At 42.4% G+C, this 16,285-nt stretch overlaps 1 protein-coding gene across 1 annotated transcript in view; it reads right to left on the bottom strand.

The window, feature by feature from the left end:
* COL11A1 (collagen type XI alpha 1 chain) overlaps nt 1-16,285 on the bottom strand; it is a 146,215-nt gene that overhangs the window by 28,778 nt on the left and 101,152 nt on the right. Inside the window, exons 38-46 of the mRNA XM_036452783.2 lie at nt 14,969-15,022; nt 12,765-12,872; nt 12,282-12,371; nt 11,975-12,028; nt 6,102-6,209; nt 4,056-4,163; nt 3,000-3,053; nt 1,486-1,539; nt 884-991 (exon numbers count right to left, since the gene is read on the bottom strand). Coding sequence (XP_036308676.1) covers nt 884-991; nt 1,486-1,539; nt 3,000-3,053; nt 4,056-4,163; nt 6,102-6,209; nt 11,975-12,028; nt 12,282-12,371; nt 12,765-12,872; nt 14,969-15,022 — 738 coding nt within the window. The remainder of the gene's footprint in view (nt 1-883; nt 992-1,485; nt 1,540-2,999; nt 3,054-4,055; nt 4,164-6,101; nt 6,210-11,974; nt 12,029-12,281; nt 12,372-12,764; nt 12,873-14,968; nt 15,023-16,285) is intronic.

Genomic DNA, 16,285 nt, shown 5'->3' with positions numbered 1-16,285 from the left:
AAACTTCTAATGTGACATAACTAATATTAAAATGGTCCTTGAATGTTACTTAAAACAAAATTTTGTAATCAGAGCATCGGTCACCAACTGGTGGTCCATGAGTTATGAAAGGTTGGCGACCGCTGTGCTAGAGCATCATGGGCAGGTGCAGAGTAAGCAAGAGGAAAAGGAGAACTCGCTGTTCCGTGTGAAGCTGTGAGGGCCAAAGGCAGCGGTAACCAGCAGGACAGACGTCAGTCCCAGTCCGCATGTTGTCTGAAAACTCCTCACTGAGACTTTGTATCATAAATGGGTGCTGGATTCAACTAGGTGCTGTTGTTCTAAGTGTTTACAGAAACACTTCCTCTCCTGAATGTGCTCTGTAGGATGCACATCACAGCTTCAAATGTGACTTTAAATGACCCATTCACTGTTGTTTTGCTTATGTTACCCATTACTCTAACATTTGCTATTTGTATTTTCTGTTGGTGGTTGTGATTGGCAGTTGCTATTGCTCAGAATGCTTTTAATTTTTGCTAGCCATCTGAAATACCAATTTTCTTGCTATGACATGTACGAAAACAAAACAAAATGAAAAAACCCTTCTAACAATTTCCTGCAGCTGATCAGACTTAAACAAGATTCATTTTTCAAACACAAGCATAAGGAAAGCAGATGGAATATCTAAGATGGGCTAAATAAATACCAAGAACAGAAACGGGGGCTGATACAGCTCCAGAAAAAGGAAAATTAATAGGTAAGAAGATAAAGTTCAGATACACATAGAAGAAAAACAGCTCTTAGGGTTAGCCAGGTACCAACATTCTGCTTTGTTTTACATCCAACAGAAAACCTGGTGTGCAGGAGGAGGAATGACAGAGGACACAGGCAGAGAGCAACGTACCTGAAGACCGATGGGACCAGGGGGTCCCGGGAAACCTCTTGCTCCCTCATCCCCTTTCTGTCCAAACATCCCCTGCTGGCCTCTGGGCCCTGGCTCCCCGTCACCTCCCTGGCGGAGAACAAGGGACATGATCACAAAGTGGGAAGACCATCATGGGGTGCAAGTCATCATAAAAGTATAAGCGCTTCTAGTTGAATCCAAGCTGATCTAGACAGGAGTGAACGAGAAGCAAAGCAAGTGGATTAAACTTCCACGCTCTGCTGCCAATATCCCATTGTTTGTTTTGTTCAGATTCTTTGTTTCTGGGGTTTGGCTGATTTTAATTTGCTTGCGTATGCCAAGTGAGATAAAAGCTTTGTAATAAGGGGGAAATAACGCTCAGCATTGACTACAATGTACTTCCCAACTGGGTAGGGACTCTTGTGAGAAGAAGTCAGAATGGCTTTTGTTTATAAAGATCAGCTTGGTTAGCTGCTAGATCTTTTACATTTCAGTCCATGGTAAGCATACAAACAATATCAAATAGTCTGGTTATGCAGCAGTTCATGAATTTAATTGGGGACTGTAAGGATTTAGTTGGCTGGGCAAGGGGGGACACTTACCGCAATTCCAGGGGCGCCGACAGGACCCTGAAGACCTGGGGGGCCAGGAGGACCCTAGGGGGAGAGAAGAATCAGGAATTCTGACACTGAGGCCAGGAGGGTCTCAGAAGTATAGGGCGGGGCATTCTCTACGCTGGGTGATAAAAAGAAGTCTTTTCAATGTAGCTCAGTCAACCATTTCTGAGTTTAGTCCTTGAGACCCCAGGTGTATAGCTGCAATCCATTCTACATCAGCAGGTATGAAAGCCACTCCTCTCTGTGATGTTGCAGATATTTAGAAGTGGGTTTCTGTGCTAACATAAATAGCGGTGAAGTTTCACATCTGAAAGTTTTGAATGAGGGATATATGAGTCAGAAGGAGCACATGGAAAGTTCACCTAGGTGCTGTCATCCTAAGTGAACACTAGGAGGTGGGGGCCCGCTACAGGGGGATGTAGTGGTGTATGGAAGACTTTGCTCCATATGGAAACACGTGGAACTGAGCATTGTTTAGTCACACTCCGTATTGTGAGCAATAGACCTGAGTAGGCTTATTAGTCTTACACGCATACATGTTTCCTGCTACCTTACTTCTTATATGTAAATGCTGACCAGGCCTTATAAACCATCCAGGCATGAGAGCATCATGGGATTAGACAGCTCCTCAGCACAGCCACTCCGAGCTGGGGAAAAGTGCTTAAAGCAAAGTTCCAGGCAACCCGAAACCCTTCCAGGTGTGAACGAGGTCAACATTCTTTTCATCACAACAACTTCACTTGTTTCTAAACCTCACGGAAATCTGAGCTAATGATGGCAGGTGAATTGCTCGTTGGGATTACTGCACAGATCTGAACATACTCTGAGGATGAGGTTGGCTGTGGGTTTGTCATCATGGCCTTAAGTAAGTTGAGGTATGTTCCCTCTATTCCCACTTTGCTAAGACTTGGTATCATAAATGGGTGCTGGATTTTATCAAATGTCCTGTGTGCATCTACTGACATAACCATGTGGTTTTTATCCTTCATTGTTTGTGTGGTGTATCATAGGTATTGTTTTACGGGTATTTATTCTTGCATCCCCAGAATAAATCCCTCTTGGTCATGGCGTATACTCTTTTTAATGTATGGCTGTATTTAGTTTGCTAATATTTTGTTGAGGGGTTAAGCATCTATGTTCATCAGGGATACTGGCCTATAATTTTCTTTTTGTCGTGTCTTTATTGGGCGTTGGAATTCGGATAATGCTGGCCTAGTAAAGTCCGATAGGAAGTCTTCCCTTCTCTTGATTTTTTGGAATACTTCGAGAAGGATAGTGGAAAGGGACTTTATTAGGATTGACTGAATTCAAAGTAATATTGGATATAAATTGTAATTTAAAAATCAAATTTAAAAAATGGAATAGATTGAATCCCAAATGTTATAGTGCGGATAGTATTATCTTCCGATATGAAAATAAGAGCACTGACTTTCTATTCGTGGTTATAGCAGAAGGAGTTAAGGGAATAATGCCCCCTTACCACAAAGCAGGAAACTCACATTTTCTCCTTTGTCACCCTTGCTGCCTTTTTGTCCGGGTTCACCAATTTCACCCTGTATCGGAAAATTCGAGGTAAAGTTTATCTGGAGTATTCCATACCAATGTATCATCATCACCATCATCATCTCCCTATTAAATCTGACATTTACGTAATTGTAGGCTAGCCCTTAATGTCCCTATTTAAATTATAAAAGGCACGTTCCCTCTGCTTCTCACTTTCTGGAATTGACTACAACACAGACTAAAGTCAACTCAACCTGGAAGAATATTGCAACAGGATTTTTAATTTATAAAATGCATTTTGTCTGAGAAATTACCACAATTGTCCGATAACAGAAGTACATTGATTTATTTAAAAATGTATAATTACATAGTAATGAAAAAGTATTTTTTCTCCTACTTTCCAAAATGCTAAAACGTTGCACATTGTTTCACCAGTGTTGCTATAGTGCCTCACAATAACATTAGACAGTATATAAACTCGGACACATCACAGCTATACATGAAGAATGAAGAACCTTTTAGGTTAGGAAGAGAGAGAGGTGCCAGATGACCAAACATGTCTGCAGCCCATTCCCAAGTCCTTACTCCGCAATACCCAAGATGCAAGGGCTGGGTAATACACAAGTAATTGATTACGTTAATCTCACATTCATTCCAAAAGCATACACACAAATCAGCAATTTGGGCACCTGCTATTTTTTTCTCCTTCTCTTTGTTCTTGTATCTATTCCCTGTCCTTGTTTCTATCCCACGTATTTCATGGGAAGCTTACTAATCCCCAGCCTCGGAAATAAAGCTTTGGAGCCCATGTGAAATGCATGAAATCTCAGGGAAGATACCTGCAGATTGGGGGTCTAACCTTAGGTTAACGCTAGGGCTACAAATCCATGAAAATGCCATTTGCTCACTGCCCACCTTGGCAATAGGTTTTGTGACCTTCCTTATATTTTTAGTAGATGTTTCATGCATATTCTACAAAGTGATGTAGAACTACAGTTTCACCTGATCCTAGTCATTGTCACAGGATACACGAATGAAGAAAGGGGACTAACCTTGTCTCCGTCTTCCCCGGGGGAGCCGGCGGGCCCAGCCGGCCCCGGGAGCCCCACGGGGCCTTGAACTCCGTCCCTGCCGGCGGGGCCTTGGGGCCCTTTCTCTCCCTGCAATTGAAAAGCCAACAGACAGTCACTTGGTTGTAAGGAACCTACGTGTTAGCTAGTTGTTACCACTTTAAGGAGCAGCACTAGGGGTCACACTCCAGCTTCCATATTTGCAAAGCGATTGCCTAAGGTTCTCAAGAAAAACCCATTTTGTCAAGGAGAACACAGAAAAAGCCATCACTTCCTTCCCAGATCAGGATGCTCTCCTTGATAACGAGAGAGAGAGCGCGGGCGATGGTCCGCAGGTATGACTGATTCGTCTGAGAATTTTTATTTCGAACACACATTTTCTAATCAAGTTTCGCATATCCGTAAATCGGATGCTTGATGTTTGCAAAACCTCGCTGAGCCTTTCTGTTTGGACTCTGAGGCCAGACACTGTTGTTAGGGCTAAAAATCCATGAAAACGCATTTGCTAGTACTCTGCCCACCTTGGCAATAGCTTTATGACCTTCCTTATATTTTTAATAAACTTTGCATGCATATTCTACAAAGTGATTTAGAATTACAGTTTCATCTGATCCCCACAAAATATTGTTGCCATCTTCCTTTCTGGACAAAGGGGCATGGCCTTGTTTTAACATTCCACATGTTTCTGAAATGCAATAGTTTACAGACCACAATCATTTTAATATGGAAACCTTTGAGTAATATCACAGTTACATGAGAAAATGTTTGGACAATGAACTCAACAAGCTTAATCTAAAACTAAGTCTTCATAATTAAAAAAAAGTATTTTTAAAATTATAGGTTTAAGACCAGTTTGGCTCAATGGATAGAGCATCGGCTTGGGGACTGAAGGGTCCCGGGTTCGATTCTGGTCAAGGGCATGTACCTTGGTTGCGGGCATATCCCCGGTAGGGGGTGTGCAAGAGGCAGCTGATCGATGACTCTCTCATCGATGTTTCTAACTCTCTATCTTTCTCCCTTCCTCTCTCTAAAAAAAAAAAATCAATAAAAATATAAAAAAATTATAGGTTTAGACTAGACGACATATTTCAAGACTGACATGTATACAAAAGTATTAAACTCATTTTTGCATATGATGTCTGATTTTCATCTACATTTACTGAATGAGTTTGTGTTTTCATCTTGGGGGATGAGAGAAAGCTTTTATTTTTTAGAATATTAGTATGGTTCTGTCAAAAGCAGAAACAAAAAAAGGGAAGAGATCTTGACACAGCAACATAAACCTAGTGAACAAAATATAGCTTATGATCACAAGCATAAAAATTTAAAAATCCAATAAATGTAAGATTTGGCCAGATGTTTCCCATCTCATTCACTGTAGACCCCAATTCAAATCACATGAGAAGAGCCACCACTTTCTATTAGTTTCACTTGCATGAAAATGACTGGAAATAAAGTCATATTGCCCCAGCTGGTGTCACTCAGTGGATAGAGCGTCAGCCTGTGGACTTAAGGGTTCCAGGTTCGGTTCTGGTCAAGGGCATATGCCCGGGTTGTGGGCTCAATCACCAGTGGGGATGTGCAGGAGACAGCCAATCAATGATTCTCATGGATTTTTTTTCTCTCTCTCCCTCTTTTAAATAAATAAAAATATATATTTTTTAAAATAAAAAGTTGTATGACAAGAAAAGAAAAAAGTGCACACTGTTCTAAAATATAGTGGCAAGATATAGTTTTAATCAAAACCCCAGTTTTATTTTTTTTCTTAAAGGAGCCAAATCAGAAGCCTTTTACATTAATAATATCCAATTCCCTCACAGAATCAGGGTTTCACAAGGTGTGGAAAAATATCAGCTCATTTCATTGAATTTGAAATATTCTCTTATAAAAATAAAGAAGTGTGTTTCTATGCAGGGCACATAGGCAGTGAGAATGCATTGGCGTGTGAAGAGCTAATATCCTTGAATAAAAAGTAATAACTTTTGCAGGGCGGCAGGGTAATATGTTTTCCTCCTTGAAATTACTTACAGGAGCACCTTTCTCTCCGGCTGGCCCGGGGGGGCCCTGGGGTCCGGGACGCCCTGGCAATCCGATGGGGCCCGCGGTGCCCGCCGACCCCCGCTCCCCGGGGGAGCCCTGGACACGGGAGAAAAGACACGGGTTACTAGTGACGGGACAGGGGATGCAGGCTGAGGAAACAGGGAGCTGGCGGTGGGGTCTGACAGTCCACAGGGCAAAGGTCATTTTTAGACAGTTACAAAATCCCCAACAAGAACAGCTGTGCTCACCAGTTCAAAGATCATGTCTAGTCCAATACTAGCGTTAGGAAATATTATTGATACGATAACATAATTTCAAAGGCATATGTACTTAATTTTTTGAAGATGTTATCTATTTTTTCATTTAAATGTAAAATTATTAATCAATTAGAGATATGCGTTAGTCTTTTTATCAAGTCTGTGAACATAATGGCTTTAAAAAGTATAGGATCTATCTAAATGTCCTCATGTGTAGTCAATAGAAATTTCCCAGATTTGCAGGAGAAAAAAAAAACCTCCAGTTGAATGTATATTTTCCTGAAATGATGTGGTATAAGAATTAAGAAAAATATATATTTTCTTAATTGATACCTGATGACCTGGAAGTACATGAAAATAACTCATGGCTTTTACTTAAGAATGCTTTTTTGCCAAAACCAGTTTGGCTCAGTGTATAAAGCATCAGCCTGTGGACTGAAGTCCCAGGTTCGATTCCGATCAAGGGCATGTACCTTGGTTGAGGGCACATCCCCAGGAGGGGGTGTGAAGGAGGCAGCTGATGAATGTTTCTCATCAATGTTTCTATCTCTCTCTCTCTCACTTCGTCTCTGTAAAAAAACCAATAAAATATATTTTTTAAAGAAAGAAAATAATTCTTTTTTAGTTTTATAGTGAAGTATGTTTAATATTTAAAACCAATACAATATTTTCATGTACATGAGAGAGAGAAAGAATGTTGATTTGAATCAATGACAATGCCCATAGTTGGTAGATATTATGTAATATTTTTACAGTACAAAGCTGAACTAGTTTAATGACTCCCTTGGAGAATTAATAATATTAAACTTCAGACTGCCATCTTGCCTGTGAAAACTGCATTAAAATTAACAATGAAAACATATTACTTTTCTGTAGTTAAAACACTGCTCATGATAATGTCACAGCTCATTAATTTCAAAACAACAGATGAAAACTTTTTCCATATGTATTTGCTCCCAAAAGTACAGCTGCAATTTCCTTTTCTGTCAGTTATTTCAAACAATCGGTACGTCTAGCTATTTTTAATAACAGCATGCTCTTCAATGATTTCATTATATACATCTATAGATGAAAAGGGAAAATCTCTAATGATACGTGGCGATTAAGCAAATCACATTAAAAACTTGCAAGTCTCATTAGAATATCCCCAGGCTGACTTTGAACAGAATAAACCTATCAATCTTCTAGTTGCAGCTGAATCACTAAAGAGGTCCGATTTTTTTGTTTAAAAATGGAAATTTAAACCCAATAATAAAAAGAGAACCCATTTACACATTTCAAAAAACACTGAGAGTCTGAGTCTTGTGCCTGGGAATACAAGATGTATGATGGTGGGTATTAGCCCTTGAACAAACACATTCAATGCATTTTTTTCCATAAAGCGTAGACATTTATAGTGGTGGGAATTACTGCATTTCTCCATTACTGGCTATAGTAAAAATGGAGGGCTTGATAATTGTCAGATAAATAACTGCATCTGAAACGAACATGTTTGGGTTTAAACGTAGCTTCAATTCTACCTTCACAAGGGTAGAATTTTTGCTGGTTTTCTCCTCCTCACCAATCTCCAGCAATTCTAGTCATTGCTGGCACACAGTAGGCCCTCAGCAGTGTGTCCACTGTGTGTATGGCCTTTTCCTTCCCAGCCCTGGAACCACTAGCCTCCTCCCATCGTGAGCAAACCATTTTCTTCTCTCTGACTCCCTCTTCTTGCAGATTACAAAGAGTTTAGACCAGTGAAGCCAAACATTCTGATAACATGTCACGCAATGCCACCAGTTAGAGCACAAATTCTGAATGATGAACTCCAAATCCTGTACTGCCTCAGCCTCTGCCATCGAGCTGCACCGCCATCCCCACCCTTCGCTCCTTCCTGCTTGGATGTAACAATATCCCGAGATCTACCCGGTCCCCTAGAGAAAACCTGCTTTAGCTTTGAAACTATCATGGCCCGATTCCTCCACAGGTGTAATCCTTCTAAGAACTCCGGCTTCCCTGTTTGAGGAGTAAGTGGAGGCACTGAAAATAAGGTCCTCAGGAAGGGATGCAGGGGAGAAAACAGAACGAATAGGAACTGGATAGGAAGGTTTATAAACTCAGGAAAAGTGCAGGAGAAGAGATATTAGCATGCAGTGAGGAGATGCGAGGTGGCAGGGTCAGGGAGGGTCCTGAAACAGGAGCCCCGGGGAGGGGAAGGGGAAGAGGATGGACTGCGTGATTGTGCAGCTCGCCATCCAGCCTCCGCAGCTCTGCCCCTCATCCCCTTCCCCCACATGGTCTCCCCCCTCCCCCCACTTCTCCCAGGAACAAAGCAAAACAAACGTGGTTGTTGTAAAACTCCAGGGCTTGTATGCAACACACTACTACATCTCTCTGAATCACCTCGTTTTCTGAGAAATGATGTTGGTAATAAGGAAGATGCCATATCAGGGGGAAAAAAATGAAAAAGAGGTTATTTAGGGAATACATTTTCCTTGATGGTGCTTTATGATGACACAGGTGGCAGAAGCCATCTGAGAATTCGCTCGCACAACCCATTTGCACATATTGTGCATTTGCATAAACATAAAGCAAGGCCCGTTTGTGCTCAGCATGGGAGCGGGGAGGCTGCCTGCCCTCCTCGCTGGCCGTCCAGCCCCGATGCTTTCTGCTGGGCACGCACTCAGATGGCTATTTATTAAATAGCAGGTGAACCTGAGGCAGAAAGCACGCCTGTGCCTGGATGGGCATCTATTGCCAGCTCTCAGGTGCAACATGGTGCTTCCAGGAGCTGCCAGACTTAGGAGGCCCAAAGTCACAGCGTCCTGTGGGGATAACTTTGTCGTCAGTGAGAATATTAATAAAATGTCTCTCACCCGGCCAGCGTGGCTCAGGGGCTGAGCACCATGGACCTATGAACCAGGAGGACAAGGTGCCATTCCCGGTCGGGGCACACACCTGGATTGTGGGCTCCATACCCAGTGTGGGGCGGGCAGGAGGCAGCCAGTCTATGATTCTCTTTCTTTACTCATGTTTTTCTCTCTCTCTCTCCTTCCCCCTTCCTCTCTGAAATCAATAACAATATATTTTAAGAAAAAATGTTTCTCCATACACATTTACTCCCAGCCCACCAACCTTCAAGAACATGACACCGCAGTTCTGTGCTCAGAGGAGCTACACGCCGGTAAGCACTTCCAGACTCTGCTTAGACTGAAAACCTAGCTTTTCTTTCATCAAATGATCTTTTATTTATGGCTCCAATGCCAACATCATTCCTTTAGGCAAAAATCATTTTTCTCACCTTGCCTTCTTTGGTCTGTCTTTTAATATATCACTTATTTATTATTGGTTATTTTACCTATTTCCTACCTGGCTTCCTCTGAAAGCCATAGCTCTTTGAAGGAAATGCCCATTTAGGGGATCTTGTCCAGAATTTTAAAATACTGACTGCGATAAAATGTAATAGATAATATGAAAGTATATTACATGTACCGTTTCATACAGTGAGCTGTACTCAAAAAGTCATAAAGCAAAGAGTTATCTCTCTAGTGTGTCTGTTTTGACTGATTTCTGTAAGCTGAAGCACAAAGATTCTAATTTTCATAATTTATGAAAATACAGTAGTATATACCTGGTAACTGATTGCGAAATTACAAATGTTCTCAAGCTAGGATTCACAAGAGATTTTTCTGGGGGTATTCATATCGAGGGCCCCACCTACAGCGATCTCCCGTCCTCAAACAGAACCCGTGGTTGATGCAAATCTAGGCATTGCTATCCCCCTGCACATGCCCCAGGGGCCTCCCAGCTAGACCAGGCCGAGGCCAGGAAACCCCCCTGTACAGGAAGTCACAGCGATGGGACACAGCCTGCTCTGGGTTTCTGACTGAATGGATTATAAGGAAAGAGAATGGGCATCCAAGGATTCAACCTGCCCATTTACTTAAGTAGTTTAATTCTGATTCATTTAAATTAAGTAACTTATAAAGAGCACAGTGAGCTGGAATATGAGCTCCTCTAACTCTCTTCCTTTTGACAGCTGCTCCCAGGAGTCGGGAAGAATCAAGAGGACTTGGACAAATGAGACTGAGAGGAGAGAACTGAAGTAGATGTCTCCAGTGAGAGAGGCACAGCGGAAAGGAGTCTATGCATCTTTGTCCTCAAAGGACTATAAGCTCAGGCTTCTCATTTACCTTCTCTAAGCCTCAGGTCTCTCGCCTTTAAAAGGGGAAAAAGAGTATCTACCTGGCCAAGTTATAAAGACCATGAAGATAATGATTGTAAAGTTCGTAGCATTAATAATTGAAAGAATAAACACTTGCAATATCATTTCATTTTCTATGTCATTTACCCTTCACGTTCTTTATTCACATTCTTTCCCCCAAGAATTCAACTTACAATAGTACCTTTTTCCTTCACATGAATAAAAGCAAAATCTTCATCCCTCTCTACCCCTGGGTGTCTCAATCCTGCACGTCCCGTTACTTAGTCAATACCCCGAAGGTAACATTAATAAAACAGACTATGGTGATTGGGACCAAATTGTGATGATAACTCATTGATCACGTAAGGATTTTGGATTCTGCAGGCAGCATAGGACTGTGAGATATATATATATATATATATATATATATATATATATATATACACACACACACACACACACACACATATACATACATACATACACATACATATATATACATACATACACACATACATATATATACATACATACACACACATATATATACATACATACACACATACATACACACACACACACACACACACACAAAGGAAGGGCATAGTTAGGGGTGTGTTTTCACCTAGAAGCAATGGGAACCACTGGCTGAGAGGGTAAGAAAGTGAAGACAAGGAAATGTTGCTTAAACACAAATAAGCAAAGAAACAAAGGAAAGAGATTGACAAAGGCAGTGGTCGTAGAAATTACGAAAAGGGGGAAATTAAGGAAACATTTTGAATGTGGAACTGGAGTGACTTCCACATGTGTAAAAAGTTGAGAGATAATTTGAGGCAACTGCTAGCTTCTAAGATTAGTGAAATAAAAGCAGCAAGAAGAGGGTAGATCGGCTGTTCTTGTTGGCTGTTCTTGTTAACCTTTCAGGATACAGGTGAAGAACCAAGGTGAATTGATGGAAAGTCATATTAGATTGCTTTCCTAGGGGTTGACCAGGTCTCTCAAAAAAGGAATCTAATATTTACTCATTTGCCAATTATTTGATGTGGTTGCATTAACTAAATAAAGCCATCTGGAGAACACACACATGGATATTCACTTTCCGTGCTTCTGCGATGTCTAAATAAGCGTTGATAACATTCAAGTCTCATTGAGTACTCAGAATCAGACAAATTACAACTTTGGAGGCAAGACAGCGCCTTTCCCTCCCGACAGCATGGAGGGGCAGGACTGTTGGTCCTCTGAACTCTCTGTTTCTGCACTCATTAGTGCAAGCAATTAGCAGCAGCCCAGCGCTGGCTGGCTTGATTGACACATGTTTATTTCCTCTCCACACGCTGTGGGATCTCAGCGGGAGAATAATGAAAGGAGAGCCGTAATTTGCAGCCACGGCTGGCACGGTTGTTTATCATAATCATACTTACCACTGGACCTGGTGGGCCCTGGGGACCCTCTCCTCCTTTCAGGCCAGGTGTACCCTGGGAAAAGTGGGGGGAAAACCAAGACAATGAGTCGATGTGAACAGAATATAAATTCGAGGACATGCATGATGGGTAAAATGAGGGTGTTGGGAGGTGTTTTTAGACACACACACACACACACACACGTATTGCTCTATAGATGATCATCCATGCATATGCTTACATGTTTCCCTTTCATTAGTCATGATCTTTATTTAGTTAAAACAAAGCAAATGTTTCTAACAAGCAATGCCATGCACGGTGATGGTACCTGAGCTCCAGGGAGACCTCGTTCGCCTGGGAAACCACGGAGACCTGCCGGGCCGTCTTTCCCCGAGACGCCTTGAGGACCTGGGTCGCCCTAAGGGATATAACATACATCTGTCATAGGGGGTGGTTTCTACCCATGTGTCCACAAACCAAACTGTAGCTCCCCTAACCTATGACTCTCATTTCACGGTGGGAATACGATGGGAAAGGCCACATACATTAAAATACAGTAACCTGACTTATAGATATTTCATATGTACATAAATGGATGGTTTTATAGTCAATGGAGCAAACTTCTTATGTCATTGTTCGGTCATGCCTTGAAGTTCAGCAAAGTGAACATTTCAGTGACATTTCTTCCTGACATTCATTGGAATACTCCACCACCGTGTAGTTAGTGCAACCATGGACCAGTGCTACGGAGCTAGAGTGACAGCAGATGGATGCTGTTGCCCAAGAACAGCATCCATCTGAGTGTTCGTACCTTTGCGCCTTCTTTTCCCGCCGCGCCAGGAAGGCCTTGCTCACCAGGTGGCCCCGGAGGGCCAGGATGCCCGCGTTCGCCCAGGGGACCGGTCTCGCCAGTGGGCCCCTCAATGGAAAGGCAGAACTCGTTAGATCGCTCTTTCAGTTTTTGCAAAGATAACACAAACCCCACATAGTGCATCGCTCTCATTCATTTGCAGGACGTTTATTGTTCTCAGAGACTTTCAGGACGCCCTACAAAACACTTCCCACCAAGTGCTGGTGGTGCCGTCAGACATGTACTCCTAGGATCAGAATGTCCAAGGGAAATCTATTCAACATGGAAAGAGCTGCCCTAGCCAGTTTGGCTCAGTGGATAGAGTGTCGGCCTGCGGACTGAAGGGTCCCAGGTTCGATTCCAGCCAAGGGCACATGTCCAGGTTGCAGGCTTGATCCCCAGTGGGAGGCATGCAGGAGGCAGCCAATCAGTGATTCTCTCTCATCATTGATGTTTTTATCTCTCTCTCCTCCCTTCCTCTCTGAAATCAATAAAAAAAAAAAATTTTTTTTAAATGGAAAAGAGCGGCTCTCTCTTTGTTCAATACCAGAAACCCTATTGTGAGGTCAGCCCAACTGCTGTAAAAAAACTAGGTTCCTAACTCTAGTCTGCCCCCTTCTCTTTCTGTCTCGGAATTCAAATAGGAGTGAAAGGGGAAAAAGCCCTCGGTACCACATGGTCCTCCTTGGAATTTCCCCGAGCGGAACCCGCCCTGTGGTTAACCTATAATATACTCATCTGACCGAGGCTGGCGAGTGGTGGGGACCCTCAGGCCATGGGCTGGCCGTTCCTCCGCCCGAAGGCTGTAACAAAAACCCGCTGCCTGCACTGCTGCAAATGCCACCGTGAAAAATGCCAGGCCATTCCCGTGTCCCCAGCGCAGCCGCTCTGTGTGAGAGTTTAATGAGCTCGTAGGTGGACCCAGAGGACGGAGATCAGCGCTCTGTCTCCGCGGAGAACAAGGCGCCGGGAAGGCACGAGAGACGAAAGATGCACACACGCAAAGTGCGCAGATGCTGTGCCTGGGGGAGCAGAGTCTGACTGCAGATGCTAACGCAACCCGAAGATGCAACTGGTTCTTACATTTTAGCTTCGGATAAAGAACCAGATGCCCCAAGTATGAGTGTACATTTTTAGGTTTAAATTCTTTTAATTACATAGGTTTTCCCCCCTCTCCCCCCCAAAAAAAATGTTTACACACACTTTGAATAATTATGAAGGCAGTGTTGTTGTTGTTGTTGTGTGTGTGTGTGTGTGTGTGTGTGTGTGTGTGTTTAATACATTTCATTTTAAAAATCAAGCTATCAGCTGTTAAAGTGTATATATATTTTGGGGACACCCTGCATATTGCTGCAAGTCCCCAACTTACCATCCATATGCAATCATTTCCCCCAAAGGAAATTTTCCTTCCATTTTTTATCAGAATTTAACAGTCAAGAACGGAAAATGGATCCTAATTTAATGGCCATCCCCACTGGGACACAAATGAGCAGCGATTCGCACAGCTGTGCCAAGAAAAAGAGGGGGGCTGGCCAGGACTGCCATCAATACTGCTCCTTTTAAATCACACCCTTTGTCTTAACATGGAAATGTGATTACATCTGAAATAGGCCTCTGGTTTTTCTTTCTCGAAAGGACCAATAAAAATAATCCAATGAAGATGCACACTCAATACATCACCTGCTAAAATCATTGTTATGAAGACAGAAATCTTAAAGAAAATACAATATATTACAAATGTTACATTTTTAGAATAAAATTGAGTCAAAGCATTATATTTCTAATCCACTTCTAAATGTGATTTATACTCAGAGGATTCAAGTCATTTTGTAACTTACTGTAAATTCCGGGAAAAGGGGATGGCTGACCTCGTTAACAAGGAACTGTGGGTTTTTAGCAGATGCTGCCATGGATGGACTTACACTACACTGCGAATTTTCCAACTTATTTTTATTACTTTTCCTTTTCTATTTTACTCATCCAGTGTAGTTAGAAATCACTTTAGCTAAGCATTAATTGTGGAAGTTCATTTGATGTAAGATGCATATATTACAACGCTATCTGAAATACAAAAATACCTCATTTTCAAACCTAAGAAGCTGGGCAGAGGTGAAAACAGAAACAGGCAAGTAAGACGGGTTAGGGAACAAAGTGTTGGGATGTACCTGTGGTCCAACAACACCCCCGGGCCCAGGAGGACCAGTCTTGCCTTGAAATCCCTAGAGAGAGAAAGCACAATCCATTAAAGCTCTACAGGGTCCGACGCATGAATTGAAATTCCCAAGATAGAATCCCAAGATAGAATACCGCTCATGAAAAGAAAGTCCCTGTTGGCTACAATACTTAGCGTGTCATCACTCTCCTGCTCTCTAAAACTCATGTGCATTATTCCACATGACAGTCCAATGGTGACCTTCACTAAGCTCAGAAGACAGAGTAAGACCCTGGGATGACCCTGGAGTGGAAACATGGCCTCAGCCCGCAGTTCAGGTCCAAAGAGATCACTGTCACCCAGCACTGCTTATGGGCAGAATCAATGACGATTGTTAGACGTTCTCCCAAATGGGCCCGATTCTGAACGCAGACATATAGCTACAGTCTGTGATGTCAAAGCGCTTCTCCTTCCTGCATCCCAACAATCGTGTAAAATAAACACGGTGTAAAATTATATTTATAGAACGAACACTTGAGCCCCGCTACTGTGGCACATTGGTTGACCATCGACCTATGAACCAGGAAGTCTCTGTTCCATTCTCAGTTGGGACACATGCCTGAGTTGCAGGCTTGATTCCCAGTAGGGGGCATGCAGGAGGCAGCTGATCAATGATTCTCTCGTATCATTGATGTTTCTCTCTCTCTCTCTCCCTCTCCCTTCCTCTCTGAAATCAATAAAAAATATTTTTAAAAAGGTATACTGTAAAACAAGAATACTTGACATGATTAGTAAACATCTTAGCATTTGATCAGTGTTATTAAAAGCCTAAAGAATATATTTACAAATGCACCTTGCATAGGATGAGTCATTAAGGTAAAATCTGGCACATGTCAGCTGCATGTACTGGCAAAATCATGCCTTTGGGCTACATTCTGATATCTGTATTTCTTCAGACTCATGGGTTATTCATTCTGCATGTCTGTATTGTGGTTGGCACATTTCTTTCTCATGTGAGTGAACTTACGTTTAACAGTTGGAGAAATAAGATTCAAAATACTGAGAGAAGGAGGACCTTCCGAAGAACTGAATTAAAGAATCTGGTATTTGCAAAGTTTTACTCACAAGAACGTCACATGGAGATAAGGCCAGCAAGTGCCCAGCTGGTGCAGCTCAGTAGCTGAGTGTGTACCTATCAACCAGGAGGTTAGGTACGTGCCGGATTGAGGGCTTGATCCCCAGTAGGGGGCATGCAGGAGGCAGCCGGTCAATGATTCCCTCTCATCATTGATGTTCCTCTCTCTCTCCTTCTCCCTTCCTCTCTGATAAT

The sequence above is a fragment of the Pipistrellus kuhlii genome, unplaced genomic scaffold (genome assembly GCF_014108245.1).
Source record: "Pipistrellus kuhlii isolate mPipKuh1 unplaced genomic scaffold, mPipKuh1.p scaffold_m20_p_24, whole genome shotgun sequence".
Taxonomy (NCBI): Eukaryota; Metazoa; Chordata; class Mammalia; order Chiroptera; family Vespertilionidae; genus Pipistrellus; species Pipistrellus kuhlii.
The sequence above is the reverse complement of the archived record's forward strand: the minus strand, read 5'-3'. Positions and strand labels throughout refer to the sequence as shown.